This window comes from Pongo pygmaeus, chromosome 1, assembly GCF_028885625.2.
Source record: "Pongo pygmaeus isolate AG05252 chromosome 1, NHGRI_mPonPyg2-v2.0_pri, whole genome shotgun sequence".
Classification (NCBI taxonomy): Eukaryota; Metazoa; Chordata; class Mammalia; order Primates; family Hominidae; genus Pongo; species Pongo pygmaeus.
The window spans coordinates 189,509,356-189,530,980 of NC_072373.2; the positions used below are offsets into that span (position 1 = coordinate 189,509,356).

General features: G+C 39.3%; 1 protein-coding gene across 24 annotated transcripts in view; it reads left to right on the forward strand.

The window, feature by feature from the left end:
* Positions 1–21,625, forward strand: part of SCMH1 (Scm polycomb group protein homolog 1) — a 242,035-nt gene that overhangs the window by 78,249 nt on the left and 142,161 nt on the right. For 12 of the 24 annotated variants that reach the window (XM_063665596.1, XM_063665586.1, XM_054492597.1 and 9 more), the window contains 3 exons: positions 403–426; positions 9,571–9,641; positions 20,206–20,440. In XM_063665596.1, coding sequence (XP_063521666.1) covers positions 20,242–20,440 — 199 coding nt within the window. In that variant the 5' untranslated portion in view covers positions 403–426; positions 9,571–9,641; positions 20,206–20,241. Of the gene's footprint in view, positions 1–402; positions 427–1,366; positions 1,574–8,512; positions 8,656–9,570; positions 9,642–20,205; positions 20,445–21,625 lie in introns of those variants that run through there. The other 12 variants (XM_063665548.1, XM_063665544.1, XM_063665564.1 and 9 more) reach the window with 9 other exon arrangements.

A 21,625-nucleotide genomic window follows, 5' to 3' on the forward strand; every position in this document is an offset into this window, starting at 1 on the left:
ACCTTTGTTGTTAGAGGTCTGAGTTTACAAATAACTCACTTGTTATATCAGAAGCAAATATTGCAGTTTACAGAGGTATTGGTCATAAGCAGTATACTTTGTTTTAGCTGGAAATAGGAAACCTAGATTCTGAGTATAGGTAATCCCAAATTAGCTTCATAGTTTTAGGCACAGTTGCTTAGCCTCTCTGGTTTTCTATAGTTTGTATAAGTTTAGGCTTGGGAATAGGCAAAACTGGGTGGTGTGCTTCCACAATGACTACTAGGAATCTCAGTGTCTTTTAGGATAAGATAACTGAACTAGAGAAATACTCAATTTCCTATTTTACCCCAGAATTTCACCTTCCATCATGTTGGTATTTTGTCTTAATGACTTATGCTCCAACATTTTTTTCTTTACTAGAAGCTGCTGACATCCTGGAGCTAGGTAAGCTATTTTTCTTGTGTTTCTGTTAAATAAGGGGAATTGGTAAACCAGGGATTCGATTATAACCAGTTTTAACCAACGAGGAAAAGAATTCCATGTGTCTCTGTCTCAGAAACCAGTGAATCCTGTGCTCTTGTCTGCCTAATTATCCCATGTACTTCATCTCAGCTGTCACATCAAGTCCTGCTTATCAGTAGGCCACAGACCAAGCTAACAAGAAGGGAGGGAAGGTGGTTAATTACATAGGGTATAGGGGAGAACAGGAACTGAACCAAACTGGAAGTAGCATCTTAATTTACTGAATCCAGAACTAAAACAAACCCCTGCCATCCATAAATCAGTGTTTGGTGGGATTTTTCCCCCAAAAAATTACTTGTAAGATAAATTGAACTGAAACTAAACCTAAACATTTTCTAACTTTATTCACAAATAAAAACTGAAATACTAAAATATTATCAAGTAAGAAGTCAGACCGATAATTGCATTTGGTTTTCCTCCCTGGTTAGTGTACTTCAGGACTAAGATTTGAGTGATAAAACTAGTTCTAATACTTCTCAATCAGAGTTCCTGCATAAACATCAGTCTTAACATCTTAGAATCCTTTAAAATCCTTTTATATGTTACACAGATTTTGATATCCAGATACCTGTATCAATTTTTGTTCAAATATTTTGATATATTTTGTTACAACTTGATATTTATTTAGCTCTATTATTATCATTGTCTATTTGCCTCCTCTTGCCTTTCTTTCCTGCAACATATTACTTTCCATTGCCCAATGACACAGAAGATAACATGAAGTAGTAGAACACTAGACTAGGAGTCAGAACTCCTAGTCTTTTTGAGAGCCAGTTCTGCCACTTAGTAACTTTGTGACTCTGATCCTTAGTTTTCTTATTTGTAAAATGGGGATAATAATCCCATTCTGCCTACTTCACAGGGTTGTAAAGAAGATTACATGAGCTAATGGATGTGAAAACATCTTAAAAACTCTCAAATACTTTTCAACTTTGGAGGATTATTATGATTTTCATTCTGTTCAGCGGCTATACTCAGACTTTACTCTAAGTCAAATCTTCTGACATTCTTTGAAGTGAAGCATTCTATGAATGTGAGCTGAAGAAATGAATGAAATGAAATAATGCAGGTAAAGGTGCCTGGCACTTGATAAATGATAGTTATTTTTTATTATTCTTTAAAACTTTCCTCAAGCTTTTTAAGGTACTGATGTGTGGTAGAAAAAACATGGACATAGGAGTCAGGCAATTTGAACCAAGGTTCAAATTCCTATTCCCACTTACCAGTTTTGTGACTTCAGGCAAATTACTTAATCTTTCTAAGCCTATTTCCTCATCTTTAAAATGGGAATAAAACCTACTTTGCAGGTTATAATGAACACAGGAGATAATGGACGTAGTCTGGCATGGTACAGGCAAATGGAAGACAGTGATAGCTGCTGTTGTTTTTGGTTTTGTCGCTAATATGAATGATAATAACAATTGTAGCTCAGTGACAGCTTAAGGCATATTGTAAACTGTTGATGGGGAGTTGTGAAATGTGGGTACTCAATTTAACATAGAGTATATCAGTTACTAAAAGATGTTAAAATTTGAAAGTGTATTTTTCCTAGAGCATTGGTTGCATAGGCATATCCTCTGATGTAAGTTAATCCTGCATATTTCATTTTTACCATCTAGCATAAGGAGCAGCTCCAAATAGCAAACTGAAATAAAATTCAGTAGATCTGTGGAATCTCAAAGTTGGAAAAGACCATAAAATAATCTACCCTTGCCCAGCATTTAAAACTCAACATTTTGAATTTTTTGTAAAATGTCTTATCTTGAACTCCTCCAGTTTTTGAGGACTTAGAACCTCCTCAGGTAATTCATTTCATATTTAGACATATTTATTGGTCAAAAATTTGCTTCTTTTTGTAATTTCTGTTAGTCATCCCTCTGACTTTCTGGCCATATGAAACAGAGTTAGCCTATTTTTCACTTACTGGCCCTGATTTTTAGAAAGAAGCTCTAGGGACTGCCTTCTCATTGCCACTCTGCCACTTTCATAGTTGAATCTCACACCTAGATTATTAAAACAGCTTCCTAACTAGTCTTTTTTGCCTCCAGCCCTATCACCCTCCTGCCCATTCTTTACACTACAGCCAGAATGACTTCACCCCAAACGCTTGAAGGCTTCCTCTTCTCAGTAATACAGTATATTTGGCTCGCTAATGACTGAACACTGCCTTTATCTGTAACCTTTTTCTAAACTACTTTTTCTTTAAACTCCACCCAGCAGCCATACCAAAAGATCTGCGTTTAGAACTGCTTTTTCTCATATCTGGGCCTTTATAATGCCTTTCTTTCTGTCTGAAACAAACAAAAAGTGTTTCCTTTTTCTTTGACTCCTGCTTATCCTTTTATACTTTAGCTTAGAAGCCTAGAGCTTTCTTCCTTTGGTAAGTTTCCACAAGCACTCTGGGTGCTCCTGTAGCACCCTCTGTCTCTCCAGTGTAGCACTTATCACATTATCTTAGTGGTGACTGTTTAGTCTCTGTCCCTCACTAGATTCTGTGTCTGTCACTAGACTGAAGCTCTGTGAGGTTAAGGATGATATTTTGATCACAGTTATATGTCCAGCACTCAGTACAGTGCTTTGACACACACTATAAATATTTGTTGGATGGATGGGGAATGGCTCTGAGACTTCACTTTTTTACTCATGCTAATTGTTCATGTTCCTGTTCCTTCACCTGGTCCTCAGGTGACATGGTTTTGGGTCTGTTTACCATCACTAGGTAATCATTTAAACTCAGATTTGCTCTCTCTCAAAGTATAGTTTTCAGAACTATATCCTAGGTATTATTAGTCCAAGAAAGAATAGGAATATTATTTGTGTGCTTCTTTTCATTCACTCAGAAACTCATATTGAGCTTCTATTAAATTTCAGGCACTGTGTTAAACAGTAAAGATTTTTAAAATGAATATAAGCCCCCATCCATAAAGAGCTTACATAAATAATTATGGTGATATGATGTGAACAGGATGTTATAGGAGATAGGGAAATGGTAGAATTTGTCCAGCCTTTTTCTGCAAAGCCTTCTGACAGAAAATGTAAAATTTTTGCTGAGCTTTAGTCACTGAGTGTGAGTAACATGGGCAAAGATATGGGACCAAGAAAGCCATGAGTTTTAGGAAACACTAAGGTCCTTTGTAGCTTGAATATTATGATTCTACATCTGTGAAGCCTCCCACATCCAGACCTTTCTCATACCAGGATATCTGCTTGGACCTTCGAAAACACGTCTGATATCTCTTCCTTATCTAAGCCTCGCTTTCTGTTGCCTGAAAGTCTGTGTCTTTTCAGAGGGACCTGTGGTATAGTGAAAAGAACACTTTCTCTAGATGCTTTATTTCTATTAGTAAAAATTCTTCTAGTGACTTTTCCTTAGTCTACAAAGAACTCCTAGAATCTATGAGAAAACAAAAGAATATCTCAGCAGAAAAATGGCTAAATAAAATACAGACTGGCTGATAAGCCTAAAGAGATCTTTGACTTTATTAGTAATCAAAGAATTGCAAATAAAATTATAATAGTATTTTATTTTTTCACTGATAAGATTTGTCAAAATTATGGAAATTGTTAAAACACAGTTTTAGCAAATATGTGGTAAACACACCTGTGTACTTTTGGTAGGAATAGAAAGTGAGTCTGGGCAATATAGTGAGACCTTGTCTCTACTAAAAAGAAGAGAATTAGCCAAGCATGGTGGTGCACACCTGTAGTCCCGGCTACTCTGGAGACTGAGCGGGGAGGGTTGCTTGAGTCCAGATCGGGGTTACAGTGAGATATGATTGTGCCACCACACTCCATCCTGGGTATCTGAGTGAGGCTTTGTCTCAAAAAAAAAAAAAAAAAAAAAAATGGTTGGCTTATACTTGTAATCCCAGCACTTTGGGAGTCCAAGGCAGGAAGATGACAAGCCTAGGAGTTTGCAACTAGCCTGGGCACCATAGGGAAACCCTGTCTCTAAGAAGAAAAATCAGTATGTTCTTTCTAGAGGATATTTCAGCAATATATATGTTGTATCAAAATCTAAACTATGCATGCTCTTTGTCCATTAATCCCACCCTTAGGACAAATCCCAAATCTGTGGCTCATGCCTGTAATGCCAGCACTTTGGGAGGCCGAGGCAGGTAGATCGCTTGAGCTCAGGAGTTCGAGAACAGCCTGGGCAACTTGGCATAGCCCTGTATCTACAAAAAATACAAAAATTAGCTAGGCATGGTGGCACACACCTGTAGTCCCAGCTACTAGGGAGGCTGAGATGAGAGGATCGCTTGAGCCCAGGAGGTCAAGGCTGCAATTAGCTGTGTTCACACCACTGTACTCCAGCCTGACACTGACTCAAAGCAAGACCCCATCTCAAGAAAAATAAAATAAAGACACTTAAATTACCATCAGTGGCGTTTAACAAATATATTGTTATTTAAACTTTGGTGCATGGAACACTATTTATACGGTAATAGTGGAGTGGAATTTCTGATCTAAAGACGTTGATTATCCTTAATTATTTTTAAGAATTTGGGTTCACATTTAGGTTGAACAAAGTAGAGTTCTTGTAAAGGAATGTGGCCAGAACAGTAGCCAGACATGAGTAGCCAGCCTGTCAAATTAGGAGCAGTCGAGGGATTTGGGACATAGAGATTAGATATATCTAGGACCAGTAGAGGTTAGAAGGCAGATGTTGGCTGACTATAAAGAGCGGTCTGTCCATTTGTACTGTTGAGTAATAGCTAAATAGCTAAATGATGAGTGTCCCATGACTGGAAGTATTTAAGCAGAGGCTGGAAGGACCATTCAAATCTCAGCTTTTTTTTTTTTTTTCTTTTTTGAGATGGAGTCTCACTCTGTCGCCTAGGCTAGAGTGCAGTGGTGCGATCTCAGCTCATTGCAACCTCCGCCTCCCGGGTTCAAGCAGTTCTCCTGCCTTAGCCTCCCAAGTAGCTGGGATTATAGGTTCCTGCCACCACGCCCAGCTAATTTTTGTATTTCTTTTAGTAGAGACGAGGTTTCATCATGTTGGCCAGGCTGGTCTTGAACTCCTGACCTCAGGTGATCTGCCCGCCTCGGCCTCCCAAAGTGCTGGGATTACAGGAATGAGCCACTGCGCCCGGCCCAAATGTCAGCTTTTATATCACCTTATCAAGATGTCTTTTTTGACTGCCCTGGCTAAAATAGCACACCTTCTTTACCTCTTACTTTTATTTTTTTAAATTTCAAAATAGCCAGGAATTGTATAATTAATCTGGTGTCTCTGTTACCCTCTGGACCAGCTGACATATTTGTATCTTTGTTTGTTTGTTTGTTTTTTTATTGTCTCTCTTTCCCCTTAAAATGTAAGCTCCATGTGGGCAAACTTTGGCTGTATTGTATTTTGCTATATATCACCAGTGCCTAGAACCAGGCTTAACATATACTAGGTATTTAGTAAATATTTGCTGAATGAATGAATATTAGAGAAGGTGATTCATGCATTTAACTAGGTGACCTCTTATGCCCATATTTTATGGACCAAGGTACTTTAATGCCATTTTTAAGTCCCTTTAGGGCAGGTACCTTTTTTCTTTTTTAATAATAAATGTAACTATCACGTGGTATGCATCAGAGTTTATAAAAACACTTTTATAAGCATTATTTAGTAAATCAGATGGCTGACATTTTCTCATCTGTAAAGTCTTAGCTTAGACATTTCCTCTGAAGAGTATCTGTCCATAACTTTACTAAGATAGCTCCCAGTCTCTATCACATCACCTCATTTTATTCCCTTCAAGTTCTTTTCACTTATGCCTTGTTTATTTATTGTTTATGTGTTAGTTGTATCTCATCATATACCAGCATGTAAATGAGGGCAGGGACCCCTGTCATATTGCCTGGCACATAGAGGATAGTTAATAAATATCTGTTGAATGAATAATTGAAAACATTCAAATTATACTGTTTGAATATTTTGAATTATAATGTTGGAATAATTGAAAACACTCAAATTATATATGTTTAAATTATAAAACATTATACCTATGTTAGTTAATAATATTAATCTTCGCAATAATCTCTGAGCCCAAGCATGAATGAGATTTTCATGTTCTGCATTCTCAAGACAACCTGTACTACCTTGTTAACTTTAATTTATCATTATCATAACAGATTATTTGTGTTATGTTTATTAATGTCTTTGTTTATCTCTAGACCGAAAGCTCCATGAATTGAGAAATCATGTCTTACCTTGTTCCCCTAACATTTAACACAGTTCTTTGTACTTGGAGAAGTTTAAATATTTATTGAGTGAAGAATCTATATACAGTCTTGTAAGACAGATATTGTCTTCATCTTTCAGATGAGTAAACTGAGGCTTGGAAGGATTAAGTAATTTACCCAAGATAGTTAGCTGTAGAAACAAGACTTTTACCAGCATCTTCAGACTCCCAATATTACATTATTTAAACTACACTAGTAGTAGTTATTAGTCACAGATGTTAATCCAAATTACCTAGGGAGCCTTGGAAAATACATATTCTCAGGCCACACTTGGAGCCTACTGAATGAGAACTTCTGAAGGTGAAGCCCAGAACTTTGTTTAAAGAAATGAGACTATAAGTATCACTTGAGAGTCAATGATTTATACCAGAGGTCTGGCAAACTACTATTGGGAGGTCAAATCCAGCCCTCTGCCTGTTTGTGTAAATAAAGTTTGAGTGGAACAGCCATGCTAATTTATGCACACATATTGTCTGTGGCTGCTTTCACACTGGAGTGGTGGAGCTGAGTAGCTATGACATAGACTGTATGGCCTAGAAAGCATAAAATTTTTATTATATTGTCCTTAACAGAAAGCTTGCTAACTCTGGATCTATACCTTGGTGCCTGTCCTACTTCTTTTGTGGTTACTTTAGTGCTTGGAGATATGGCAGAATATTATGTCTGGCTTCATCATGGGCATTACGATAGGTGTCCAAACATTCTTACTAAGTCATAAAAATTATCTTATTTTGCAATTCACCTGATAATAAGGAACTAAGCCTTAGGTAGCCCAAGAAGTCAAATAAAAGGAAAATACCATCTAGGTATGCTTCAAGCCAGTCAGCCATCACAGTGGGTGAACTACTTTAAACAGAGGTTCCTTTTCATCCAGTTAGTGATAGAGTGTTTCCTAAGTGGTAAAAGGGCTGAGGTTTCTAGCCTGTGTACATTACAGAATAGGGATTGATTACCATGGTTGATATGTATAATGGAGAACTGTAATTAATACCGTAATTGTTGTGGTACCCCTGATGCTACCATTATTCTTAAGACCAAAGTCTCTTGGGTGCTTTTAGTCAGAACTTAAGCTAATATAAGCAGTTACCCAGGACTGACCAAAACTCTTGATCTGTGCTTCCTAATACAGTAACTATTAGCTACGTGTGGGGACTTAAATTTAAGTTAATTAAAATTTAAAAAATTTAGTTTCTTACGCTACCCACATTTCAAGCGTCCAATAGTTATGTGGCTAGTGGCTACCTTATTGCCTAGCACAGATACAGAACATTTTAGTCAGCACAGAAAGTTTTATTGGACAGTGCTGCTCTAGATGCAAGAGTTGAAGAGTCTCAATCCAGGGAAATCCAAAACTTACTATTTGATTTAATCTTTCATTTGTAAGGATGGAATAATAAATTGTAATGTTTTATTTTTCTAACAGCAAACAGTGATGAAATGTATTCAGTCCTTGCTTTAGGGCCCTGTCAACTAGAAGCAAACTCTTCATTAAATTCTGATAACGCCTTTAAACCTTGACTTCAGAAAATAGTCATCTCATTTGCCCTATGGACTAACTGTCTAGTCATGATGATTAATCATCAGCCAGTTCATGAAATAGTTCAGAACTGACTGTGATTTCTGGCCAAATCTATTTGGCTTAGTTAAGGGTAGTGGGAAAGGAACCAGTTATAAAACAGAAGCTATAAAATAAATAGAGTGTAAAGTCTTGGCATCATCTTTGGAGTGATTTAGATTTCATCATTCAGTGACTCATTTTTATTCCCAGCATCTAGTGCTTTTTGCATGGCCCAAAGGGGCTCTGTGCTGCTCCACTACAGAGGAAACTTCAAGAAATGCTGGTTTGCTACAGTGTTTTAGCTTGTGAGATTCTCTGGGACCTTCCCTGCTCCATCATGGGGTCACCTCTAGGTGGGTATTAGGGGGAGACTGGTAATTGGTTTAACCTTTAAATAAAGAATTTGATAATCTTTAGTGATCCAATGAGATCTGTATCTAATGTCCTGCCTTAAGATGTTTTCCCTTCCCCCAGCACAGTGTCACCTTGAAGATTGTTTATCTAGGACAGTGTTCTTCAAACTTTTAGAGGCTGTAAGGCCAGTTCAAAAGGCTAAAAGATTCTACAGACTCCCCAGCTTGTTCTTATTTACTATCATCAGACATGCTTCCCAGGTCCTACTTTGCTCTAAATTAACAGATCTTTGTCACTTTGCACCCCAGAGCAACACAGTGGTGGCTAAGATGGGGGTGCAGCGGAGGTAGGTGAGAGAGAGCCAGTTTTTAGAGTGAGGATTCAACTATAATCTCACTCATCTGGCTTCCCCTCCCCTCAAATCATCTCGCCCCTTGTCTCTAGACAGCCTTTTCTTCATTCTTCCTGAGCTGAGATGCTGGAATCCAACCATATTGGTTGTTAAAAGCTGCCACTTGACAGCGGTGAGGGACCTTTCCAAGAGTCAGATTGTTCAAAAGGAATCTCCCCACCCACTTTCTGCCTCTTCTATTCTGTTTTCCATGAGCTTCCTGGTCACTTCTTTGAAGTACTAGTATATCTTGCTTTGGCATTTTGGATCACTTTAGGAATGAACATAAAGAACACCCTAAGCCATCTTTAGACCATTATTTTAAAACATGAATCTAAAACATCTGCTCAGGTCACTTAGATTCTTCCCCTTAATACTCCTTTGAGCTCAAACAGGAAAAAAAAAATATGTTTTTTACGCTCAAAACCAGTCTACAAATAGCTTACTGTTTAGTGTAGATTATGCCCTGAAAACATTTTTTTTAGGAAGTTGACTGTGATATAGATTTCTATTTCCTTTACAGGTCATTTTACCTGGGACAAATACCTAAAAGAAACATGTTCAGTCCCAGCGCCTGTCCATTGCTTCAAGCAGGTAATTGATTTTCAACATCTTTAGTCGGTGGAAGATAAGTCATTTTTTTATGGTTTTTAGACAGTCAAAACAGGAGGTGGAAGCCCTTGGGCTTCTTACCTGAGGGCCCCAGAATAAACTTCTATGGGAAGAACACAGCTCAAGAAGTGAAATTTGGTCACTGTGAGTTTTGGCAGCAGACATTCTTTCCACCTTCATCCCAAGTAACACCCTTGCCTCCTTCTTTACCTCCTTGAGGATATTCTGTGTTACTGAAAACAACTGCTAATTTTTACTAGAGCTCTTAATTCAGACAGGAAAGAGAGTTATAGTCCGTAGACATTGTTGAAAATGGAGCAGTATTTCTTTCTCTGTACTCAGCACTCCTGTCACAATCTTATCTTTCTACAAGAATGTTGACACTGAGTCCCACTGTGAAGCATTTCAGGAGCTCATCAGAGGTCATCCAGAGTTTCCCAGAAGGATTAAGTAACCCAGACAATGCACAGATGGTATTGACTGTGTCGGTGTTTGATATGGCTGATAAGCAAAGAAGTGTTTGGTGCTAAACAAAGTTAAACATCAGGAAGTTACCTACAGTCCTTTCCTTTAGTACTCAAGGGTTATTTCCTCAAACTGTCAATATTTCAGGTTGAGTTTGAATTTTGTCTGTTTTCTTTTTTTGAGATGGAGTCTCGCTCTGTCGCCCAGACTGGAGTGCAGTGGCACGATCTCGGCTCAATGCAAGCTCCACCTCCCAGGTTCATACCATTCTTCTGCCTCAGCCTCCCGAGTAGCTGGGACTACAGGCACCTGCCACCATGCCCGGCTAATTTTTTGTATTTTTAATAGAGACGGGGTTTCACCGTGTTAGCCAGGATGGTCTCGATCCCCTGACCTCATGATCCGCCCGCCTCGGCCTCCCAAAGTGCTGGGATTAGAAGCATGAGCCACCGTGCCCGGCCATAGAATTTTGTCTGTTTTCTACGTAGAATACAAATTCAGGACTTCTGCTCATTTGAAATGAAAGGGACTGAATTTATACTTCCACCTGAAACAATTTTTTTAAAAAGACAACATATGTTAATAATGGTTTGTTTTGTTTTGTTTTGAGACAGAGTCTCGCTCTGTCACCCAGGCTGGAGTGCGGTGTCTTGATCTTGGCTCACTGCAACTTCTGCCTCCTGGCTTCAGGTGATTCTCCTGCCTCAGCCTCCCGAGTAGCTGGGACTACAGGAGCACACCAACATGCCTGGCTAATTTTTGTACTTTTAGTAGAGACAGGGTCTCATTATGTTGGCCAGGCTGGTCTCCAGCTCCTGATTTCAGGTGATCCACCCACCTTGGCCTCCCAAAGTGGTGGGATTACAGGTGTGAGCTACCGGGCCCAGCCAACAATGGTTTTTAAGTCACTAAAAATCAAGCAACCAAACAGTGATCTCTGAAAGAGAGAAAACAAATGAGTTGAGCTGCCTCTGTGATTTTCTAGCTTACTGTCTTAACAGTTTCCAGACCATGGCCCAGGGAAAGGGAACTCATGTTGAGCCCAGCAGACTCCCTAATTGGAGGAAGTGGAAGAAAAAAAAAATGTGAGTCCAGAGAAACCAAGGTGGCTAGAATTTATAGGACAGAGTGTCAGAGAGGAGAAAGCTGCACACAAAGAAAACCACAGTGATCTTCAGAGGGTTCAGGAAAAGACTACCATTTTATACATGCATATGAGAAAACTACCTAAGGCCAAAGGAAAAAACTATCTGAAAGGATTCAAAGGAATAGAACTCACACAGGGCTGAGAATAGTTCCTGATTTCACCAGCTAGACTAGAACATCTCATGATTGATTGGGCACTGGGTATAATACTCAGGAAGGTATTGCTTATATTGGAAAATAATTAACCTTAGCCTGAGTATTGCTTCAGTCCAGCCTGACAAATCATATAGGTAAAACTCAAGAGGATCAAACTATTTTACAAATAACTTAACTGCATCGAGGAACAAAGCCCAAGAAGATTTATAGGAATGCAAGAATATCCAGTACCCAACAGGTAAAATTCACCAGATCTAACTTTCAATCAAAGACTGCCAGGCATGCAAAGAGGCAGGAAAATGCAACCAATAATCTAGAGAATAATTGATTGAAACTGACTCAGACTCTACACAGATCATAGAATAGCAGACAAACACATTAAAATAATTATTTTAATATATTTGTTATATTCAGATATTAAGCAGAGACATGGAAGATATTAAAAAGACTCACTGGGCTCCTATGTGGGAAATGAAAAATACACTAGATTGGATTAATGCCAGAAGAAATTAGTAAACTTGAAAACATAACAATAGAAACTATTCAAAATGAAACACAAAGAGAAAAAGGAATTTAGAAAAAATGAGAAGAGTACCAGTGAACTATGGGATAACTTCAAGTGACCAAATAGATGTATAATTGGAGTCCCCAGAGGAGAGAAGTGATGGGGGATAGAAAAAGTATTTGAAGAAATAATGGCTAAAATTTTTCCAAAATTAAAAATAACAGCCGGGCACGGTGTCTCAGGCCTGTAATCCCAGCACTTTAGGAGGCTGAGGTGGGCGGATCGTGAGGTCAGGAGATTAAGACCATCCTGGCTAACATGGTGAAACTCCATCTCTACTAAAAATACAAAAAAATTAGCCGGGCATGGTGATGGGCGCCTGTAGTCCCAGCTACTGGGGAGGCTGAAGCAGGAGAATTTTATGAACCCAGGAGGCGGAGCTTGCAGTGAGCTGAGATCGTGCCACTGCACTGCAGCCTGGGCGACAGAGCGAGACTCTGTCTCAAAATAAATAAGTAAATAAATAAATAAATAAAATAAAACTATAAGTCCACAGAATCAAGAAATTCAAGGAATCCCAAAAATAATAAGAAGAAAACTACTCTGAGGCATATCATAATCAAATTGCACAAAACCATTGATAGAGAAAACTCAACAGCAGCCAGAGAAAAAAGACACTTTATATATAGGATAACTAATGTAAGAATTATATTTCTTGTCAGAAACAATATAAGCAAGAACAAAATTGAGCAACACCTTGAAAGTACTAAAAGAAAAAAAAAAAAACCTGTCAACCTGGACTACTGCAGCCAGCAAAAATGTCTTTCAAACACAAAGGTGAAATAAAGATATTTTCAGATTTACAAAAGCTGAAGGAATTCATCACTCACAGACTCACACCTCAAGAAATGTTAAAGGAGGTTCATCAAGCAGAAAGAAAATGGTATCAAATGAAATAACAGATCTATACAAAGAAATGAAGGTCACTGGAAATTGTCATTATAAGGGTAGATATATAAGGTGTTTTCTTATTTAAATCTGTGTAAAAGATAATTGTGTAGACAATAATAATAACCGTATATTGTGAAGATGATAACATATATAAGTAAAATGTATGATAAGAGTAGCACAAAGGCAGGAAGGGAGGAATCTTAAGTATACTATTACAAGGTTGTCATGCATGAAGTAGTATTATCTTACTTGATAAGATAGACTGGTAAGTTAAAGATGTTTGTACTGTAAACTCTAATGCAACCACTAGAATAATGGGAAAAAAATAGCAAAATGTTTTATTTAAACCCAGCTATATCAATAATCAAATGTAAATGGTTTAAATGTTAAAAAGCGGAAATTGGCACATTGGATAAAAAGCAAAACCCAATTATATACTGCCTTCAAAAACTTACACTTTTTTTCTGTTTCTTTACTATTGAGCTTGCTATGATTGGAATTATGCTTTCAATAGGTTAAAAGTAAATGTATGAAGATGATATACCATGCTGACATTAGCTATAATAAAGCTGAAATGGCTATATTAATATCAAAGTACACTTCAAATAATATTAACAGGGTTAAGGAAGTTAATTTTATAATGATAAAGAAATCAGACAAATCCTGACATGAAGCAAAAACCAATAGAACTATTAGGAGAAATAGATAAATCCAAAATTATCTATAGTCAGACTTTTAATACTCCTCTCTGTGTAATGAAAGAACAAGTAGAGAAAAAAAATCAGCAAATATGTAGTGGATTTGAACAACACTATGAACTAACTTGACCTAACTGACATATATAGAATACTGTCCAACATATGTAGATACACATTCTTTCCAAGTGCATGCATTTCACAAAATTAAATGTCCATTACTAAAAAACTCTCACCAAACTAGAAATAGAAGGGAACTTTCTAAATCCTAAACTCTAAAGGGCATTTATTAATAGTCTAGAAATAATATCATACTTAATGGTGAAAGACTAAATGCTTTCCCCTTAAGATCAGGAACAAGACAAGGGTATCTGCTCTTGCCACTTTTATTCAGTATTGTATTACCAATGCAAATGGGCCAGAAAAAGAAATAAAAGGGATCTGGGTTGAAAGATTTAGAACAAACACCAAGGAAAATGTATACAGGGCAAATCAGTACATGAATAGAGATGCCCAATACCATTATTTCATTAGGGAAATACAAATTAAAAGTGATTAGTAAGCTATCACTATACACTTATTTAAATGGCTCTGATTTTCAAAAGGCTGACCATATTAAATAGTGGCAAAGATGTAGAACAAATGGAACTTTCATATGCTGCTGGTGAAAATGCAGAATGGTTCAACTACTTTGGGTGGGGCAGGGGAGGAACTAACAAATATGCAAAATTTATATAAAGAAAACCTTAGAAGATGCCTGACCAAAATTTTGATTCATTAAAAAAATAGAGTGGACTTTGTCAAAATTAAGAACTGCTCTTCAAAAGATACTGGTAAGAGAACAAAAATACAGGTCACAGACTAAGAGGATAGTTTTGCATTGCTTAATGATAGGGATATGCTCTGAGAAATGAATTGTTAAGCAGTTTCATCATCGTGTGAACATAGAATACACTGGCACAAACCTGGATGCTATAGCCTACTACACACCTAGACCATAGCCTATTCTTCCTAGGCTACAAAACTGTCCAGCATATTACTATACTGAATACCGTAGATAGTTGTAACACAATGGTATTCGTCTATGTAAACATATCTAAACATGGAAAAGGTACAGTAAAAAAAAATATGGTATAAAAGGTATATTAAAATTTGTATACCCGTATCAGGCACTTACCTTGAATGGAGCTTGGAGGACTGGAAATTGCTCTGGGTGAGTCAGTGAGTAAGTGGTGAACTGTATACCACTGTCAATGTTATAAACGCTGTACACCCAGGCTACACTAAATTTATTTAAAAATTTTTTTTCTTCAATAAAGAGTTAACCTTAGCTTACTGTAAATTGTTCACTTTATAAACTTCATTTTTTTTAACTTTTTTGACTCTTGCAATAATACTTAGCTTAAAACACATTGTACAGCTGTAGAAAAATAATTTTTAATTTTTTTTTTACCTTTTAAACTCTTTTTGTTAAAAACCTTAAGACAAACACATACATTACTCTAGGCCTACACAGACTCAGGATCTTCAGTATCACTGTCTTCCACTTCTACTTCTGAGCCTACTGGAAAGTCTTCAGGGGCAGTTACATGCATGGATGGAGCTATAATCTCCTATGGTAACAATGCCTTCTTCTGGAATACCTCCTGAAGGAGCTGCCTGAGGCTATTTTTTAGTTAACTTTTATTTTTGTATAAAGAATACACTCTAAAATAATGATTAAAAATATATAGTAAACACATAAACCAGTAACATAGTCAATTGTTATCAAGTATTATGTACTGTACATAATTGTATGTGCTATACTTTTATACAGCTGGCAGCACAGTAGGTTTTTTTACACCAGCGTCACCACAAATGTGAGTAATGTGTTGCTCTAGGACCTTAAGACAGCTGCAATATAACTAGGATACAGGATTTTTTTAGCTGCATTGTAGTCTTATGGGACCATAATCTATACATAGTCTGTTTTTGACCAGACGTCGTTATGCGGAACATGACTATATTTGCAAATCACATAACTGACAGCATTATTTTCCAAATTGATCTGTAGATTCAACACAATCTCTGTCAAAATCCCAGCTGCCTTTTTTGCAGAAATTGAAAAATTCATTCTAAAATTCTTACAAGAGACCTAGAATAGCCATAGCAATCTTGAAAAGAGAGAACAAAGCTGAAGGATTCACATTTCCTGATTTCAAAACTTACTACAAAGCTACACTACTTAAGACATCATGGTTCTGGCAGGAAGATAGACATATAGATCCATGAATTAAAATTGAGAGTACAGAAATTGACCCACCAATTTATGATCAATCGATTTTTGACAAGGGTACCAAGACAGTTCAATGGGTTTTTCAACAACTGGTGCAGGAACAACTGGTTATCCACATAGAAAAAAGTGAAGTTGGACCCTACCTCTATGCCATATACAAAAATTAACTTCAAGTGGATCATGGACCTAAATGTAAGAGTTAAAACTGCAAAACTCTTTAAAGAAAACATAGAAGGAAATCTTCATGACCTTGGATTAGATAATACAACATCAAAAACATAACAAAAGAAAAAATAGATAACTTAAATTTCATCAAAATTAAAAGATTTTTGTTTCCACACCATCAAGAAAGTGAAAAGAACGCTCTCCCTCTCCCTCCTCTCCCTCTCCCTCCTCTCCCTCTCCCTCTCCTTCTCCTCTCCCTCTCCCTCTCCCTCCTCTCCCTCCTCTCCCTCTCCCTCTCCCTCTCCCTCTCCCCTTTCTTCGGTCTCCCTCTCCTTTTTTCGGTCTCCTTCTGTTGCCGAAGCTGGACTGTGCTGCCGTGATCTCGGCCCGCTGCAGCCTCCCTGCCTCGGGCTCCTGTGACTCTCCTGCCTTGGCCTGCCGGGTGCCTGGGATTGCAGGCGCGTGCCGCCACGCCTGAATGGTTTTTGTGTTTTTGGTGGAGACAGTGTTTCGCCGTGTTGACCGGGCTGGTCTCCAGCTCCTGGCCTCCAGTGATCTGCCTGCCTCCGCCTCCCGAGGTGCTGGGATTGCAGACGGAGTTTCGCTCACTCAATGCTCAATGGTGCTCAGGCTGGAGTGCAGTGGCGTGATCTCGGCTCGCTACAACCTCCACCTACCAGCCTCCTGCCTTGGCCTCTTAAACTGCAAAGATTACAGCCTCTGCCCCACCGCCACCCCGTCTAGGAAGTGAGGAGCGTCTCTGCCTGGCCGCCCATCTTCTGGGATGTGAGGAGCCCCTCTGCCCAGCCGCCCCATCTGGGAAGTGAGGAGCGCATCTGCTCGGCCGCCACCCCATCTGGGAGGAAGTGAGGAGCACCTCTGCCCGGCTGCCCCGTCTGGGAGATGAGGAGCACCTCTGCCCGGCCGCCCCGTCTGGGAAGTGAGGAGCGCCTCTGCCCGGCCACCCCGTCTGGGAGGTGAGGAGCGCCTCTGCCTGGCTGCCACCCCGTCTGGGAGGAAGTGAGGAGCGCCTCTGCCCGGCCGCCACCCCATATGGGAAGTGAGGAGCGCCTCTGCCTGGCCACCCCGTCTGGGAAGTGAGGAGCGCCTCTGCCCGGCCGCCCCGTCTGGGAGGTGAGGAGTGCCTCTGCCTGGCTGCCACCCCGTCTGGGAGGAAGTGAGGAGCACCTCTGCCCGGCCGCCCATCGTCTGGGATGTGAGGAGCGCCTCTGCCCGGCTGCCCTGTCTCGGAAACAAGGAACGCCTCTGCCCGGCCGCCCCGTCTGGGAGGTGAGGAGTGCCTCTGCCCGGCTGCCACCCCGTCTGGGAGGAAGTGAGGAGCACCTCTGCCCGGCCGCCCCGTCTGGGAGGTGAGGAGCGCCTCTGCCTGGCCGCCACCCCGTCTGGGAGGAAGTGAGGAGCGCCTCTGCCCGGCTGCCCCATCTGGGAAGGGAGGAGCGCCTCTGCCTGGCCGCCACCCCATATGGGAAGTGAGGAGCGCCTCTGCCTGGCCACCCTGTCTGGGAGGTGAGGAGCGCCTCTGCCCAGGCGCCCCGTCTGGGAGGTGAGGAGTGCCTCTGCCCGGCTGCCACCCCGTCTGGGAGGAAGTGAGGAGCGTCTCTGCCCGGCCGCCCCGTCTGGGAAGTGAGGAGCGCCTCTGCCCGGCCGCCCGGTCTGGGAAGTGAGGAGCGCCTCTGCCCGGCCGCCCTGTCTGGGAGGTGTACCCAACAGCTCCGAAGAGACAGCGACCATCGGGAGCGGGCCATGAGGACGATGACGGTTTTGTTGAAAAGAAGGGGGGGAAGTGTGGAGAAAGGAAGGAGAGATCAGGTTGTTGCTGTGTCTGTGTAGAAAGAGGTGGGCATAGGAGACTCCATTTTGTTCTGACTAGGAGAAATTCTTCTGCCTTGGGATGCTGTTGATCTATGGCCTTGCCCCCAGCCCCGTGCTCTCTGAAACATGTGCTGTGTCAACTCAGGGTTAAATGGATTAAGGGCGGTGCAAGATGTGCTTTGTTAAACAGATGCTTGAAGGCAGCATGCTCTTTAAGAGTCATCACCACTCCCTAATCTCAACTACCCAGGGGCACAAACACTGCAGAAGGCCGCAGGGACCTCTGCCTAGGAAAACCAGAGACCTTTGTTCATGTGTTTATCTCCACTATTATCCTATGACCCTGCCATATCCCCCTCTCCGAGAAACACCCAAGAATCATCAATAAATACTAAAAAAAAAAAAAAAAAAAAAAAAAAGAAAGTGAAAAGAACAACCCACACAATGGGAGAAAATATTTGAGAATTATATATCTGGTAAAGGACTTGTATCCAGAATATAGAAAGAACTCTTAAAACTCGGAAATTAAAAGACAACGTGATTTTAAAATGGACAAAGAATTTGAATAGATATTTCTCCAAATATATACAAATGACCAGTTAGGCACATTAAAGATACTCAGTAGTCATTAGAGAAATGCTAATCAAAACTGCAATGAGATATACATCACATTGACTAGATGACTCTAACATCAAAAAGACAAACAATGGCAAGGGTTGGTGAGGATGTGTAGAAATTGGAACCTTTGTACATTGGTGGTGAAATTATGAAATCCTATAGCTACTTGAGAAGACAGTTCAGAGGTTACCCAAAATGTTAAACAGAGTTACCACATGACCCAGCAGTTTCACTCATAAGTATATACGTAAGAGAATAGAAAACATGTCCATAGAAAAATATACCATAAATGTTCATCACATCATTATTCATAATAGCCAAAAAGAGGAAACAACCCAAATGTCCATCAGCTGATGAATGAGTAAGCAAAATGTATATCCATACAATGGAATATTGTTCATCAATGAAAAGGAATGAAGTACTGATACACTCATTGACATGGGTGAACCTTGAATCCATTTTGCTAAATGAAAGAAACTATTCACATATTGGCCACACATTATATAATTCCATCTATATCAAATGTCCAGAATAGGTAAATCCATGGAAACAGAAAGTAGATTAATGGTTTCTAGGGACTGGGCTGAGAGGGTAATGGGGAATGACTCCACTGGGGCATGGGGTTCATTTTGGGGGGATTATGGAAATGTTATAAAATTAGATAGGGATGGTGTTTACACAACTCTGAGAATATTCTAAAAATCATTGAATTGTATACCTTAAAAGGGTTAATTTTTTGTTTTGTGATTTAAACATATACCTACCATGTGATCCAGCCATTTCACTCCTAGGTATTTGTGCAAGAAAAAAGAAAGAATGTTTCCCTACACAAAAATTTGTACTTAAATGTTTCTAGCAGCTTTATTTGTAATCGCCAGGAGCTGGAACAAACCAAATCTCCATCAGCATGGTTATACCACTCAACAATAAAAGGAAATGAATTATTAATATGAATGAATATCAGAGTAGTTATGCTGAGTGAAAGAAGCTAGACAAAAAAGAAAGTACATCTTCTGTGATTCCATCTAAGACTAGAAAATGCAAAGCAATCTACAGTGATAGAAAGTAGATCATTGGTTGCCTGGGTACAGAGGTCCTGGAGGGGCCAGAAGAAGAGACTGCAAAAGAGCATGTGAGAGCTTGACGATAATGGCCATGTTCATTATTTTATTGTGGTGATACTTTCACAGATTTATATGGTGTATATAGTAACATGAGTATATACATATGTCAAGACTTACTAAAGTGTATAGTTTATTGTATGTCAGTTGTATGACTTGATTAGTAAGTTGTCAAAATAAGAAAAAATTAACCCTCAATAGTCTGTGTGGTAGATATACACACCAATATACTGAAATATTCCACAAAGAGACACTAAGAATATGGTAGTTTAATAGGACGTAGTAGTCCTCAAAAGACTAAAAAGAGATTAAAAGTCCCTACCTGGAAGGGTAGGGAGAGAATTATAGAATGAGAAAACATTTAATTAACTGGCCTATATAAGACATTCTTGTCCTTTTTTTAACTGGTATGGGTCTATTTGATGCTTCATTGGAAAGTAATTTTTTTCCCCTTCATCTTACCTTTCATTGTTTCTTTTGCATGAAACCGTTCTTAATTATTAGGGAATAATTCAGTTGGTTGTCCCTGGCCCAGCTATAACCAATCTGAATCCAAAACATGAATTTTGGGGTTTTACTCTTAATCTGTCTATACCTTATGCCTTGTTTTTCCCAGTCCTACACACCTCCAAGCAACGAGTTCAAGATCAGTATGAAATTGGAAGCACAGGACCCCAGGAACACCACATCCACCTGTATTGCCACAGTAGTTGGACTGACAGGTGCCCGCCTTCGCCTGCGCCTTGATGGGAGCGACAACAAAAATGACTTCTGGCGGCTAGTTGACTCAGCTGAAATCCAGCCTATTGGGAACTGTGAAAAGAATGGGGGTATGCTACAGCCACCTCTTGGTGAGTAAGTAAACCCAAACTCTTTCTAGCCAATTGTTAATAGTTAGCTTCCAAAAACTGAACATCCTATTATGGGAAAGCCTAGGGTACCCTGCTTATCCCTTATTTTTCATACAGTCTCCTAAAAAGGCCCACCCAAAATGAAACAAGCTATACAATTTGGACATCTCCATCTCTACATTAGCTTATGATATCCAGGCTTCTTCCAAATTCTTTCTAACAAGAAATCACACCCTTTGTTCTTGGCCAGTGCCCATTTACCTGAGAGAGAGAATGGAAGGAGGTCTTGCCATTTAACCTATCTCAAAAAGCATAAAGCTTTCACCAAATCCTATCATAATGACAAGAAATGAGAGAAAATCTGCCAGTAGAAAGCGTGACTGTTGTAAGGATCTCTTATCTCCTTTCTCACTAATTCTCACCTGGTCCTTGGAGTTTTCTCGCTTTGAATCCATTATTACATAAAAATCATTTTTTTAAATTTAAGCTAATAACCCCACTAGGTTTTTCTTTCCAGATCAGATTCCTCTCCAGCTTTTGCCTCAATAAATCTGAGGGATTCAGCCCTTCTTATCAGTTACTGTCAATCACTATTACAGTGAGTCTCAATGGGGGACCGAGAGAGTTAGATTATGGACTTTGACTATATTTCCTCTCAGGAAGCTGTGCTAGATTGAGAGTTAGAGAGCATGTATCATGGGCTCCCTAGGTACTTATTTAATGTTTTCCCCCATTAAAAAAAATTTTGTAATGTAAAATTTCAAACATATAAAAAGGTAGAGAAAAATAGCATAGTGAGTGCTCATGTAACACTTCATTGTTGAAGTCAATATAATTTTATCTATACTTGTATGCACTTTCTGTCCCCACCTCCAATTGTTAAACATAGCATGATTTTATCATGAAAGTATTTAGTATGTCTCTGTCATGGGCAAGGATGTCTTAAACATAACCATACAATTATCACATACAAATAAGCCAATGATAATATCTTAATATCAACAAATATTTTAATGTGTTTAAATTTTCTGGATTGTCTGTCTCTGTCTGTCTCTCTCTCTCTTTTTTTAATCAGTTTTTTGAATCAATCTAACTAGAATCCTCACATTGCAGTTAGTTGATATGTCCTTTAAGTTTCTTTAAATCTACAAGTTCTTGTCTGCTCTCATTTTTTCTTGCAGTTTA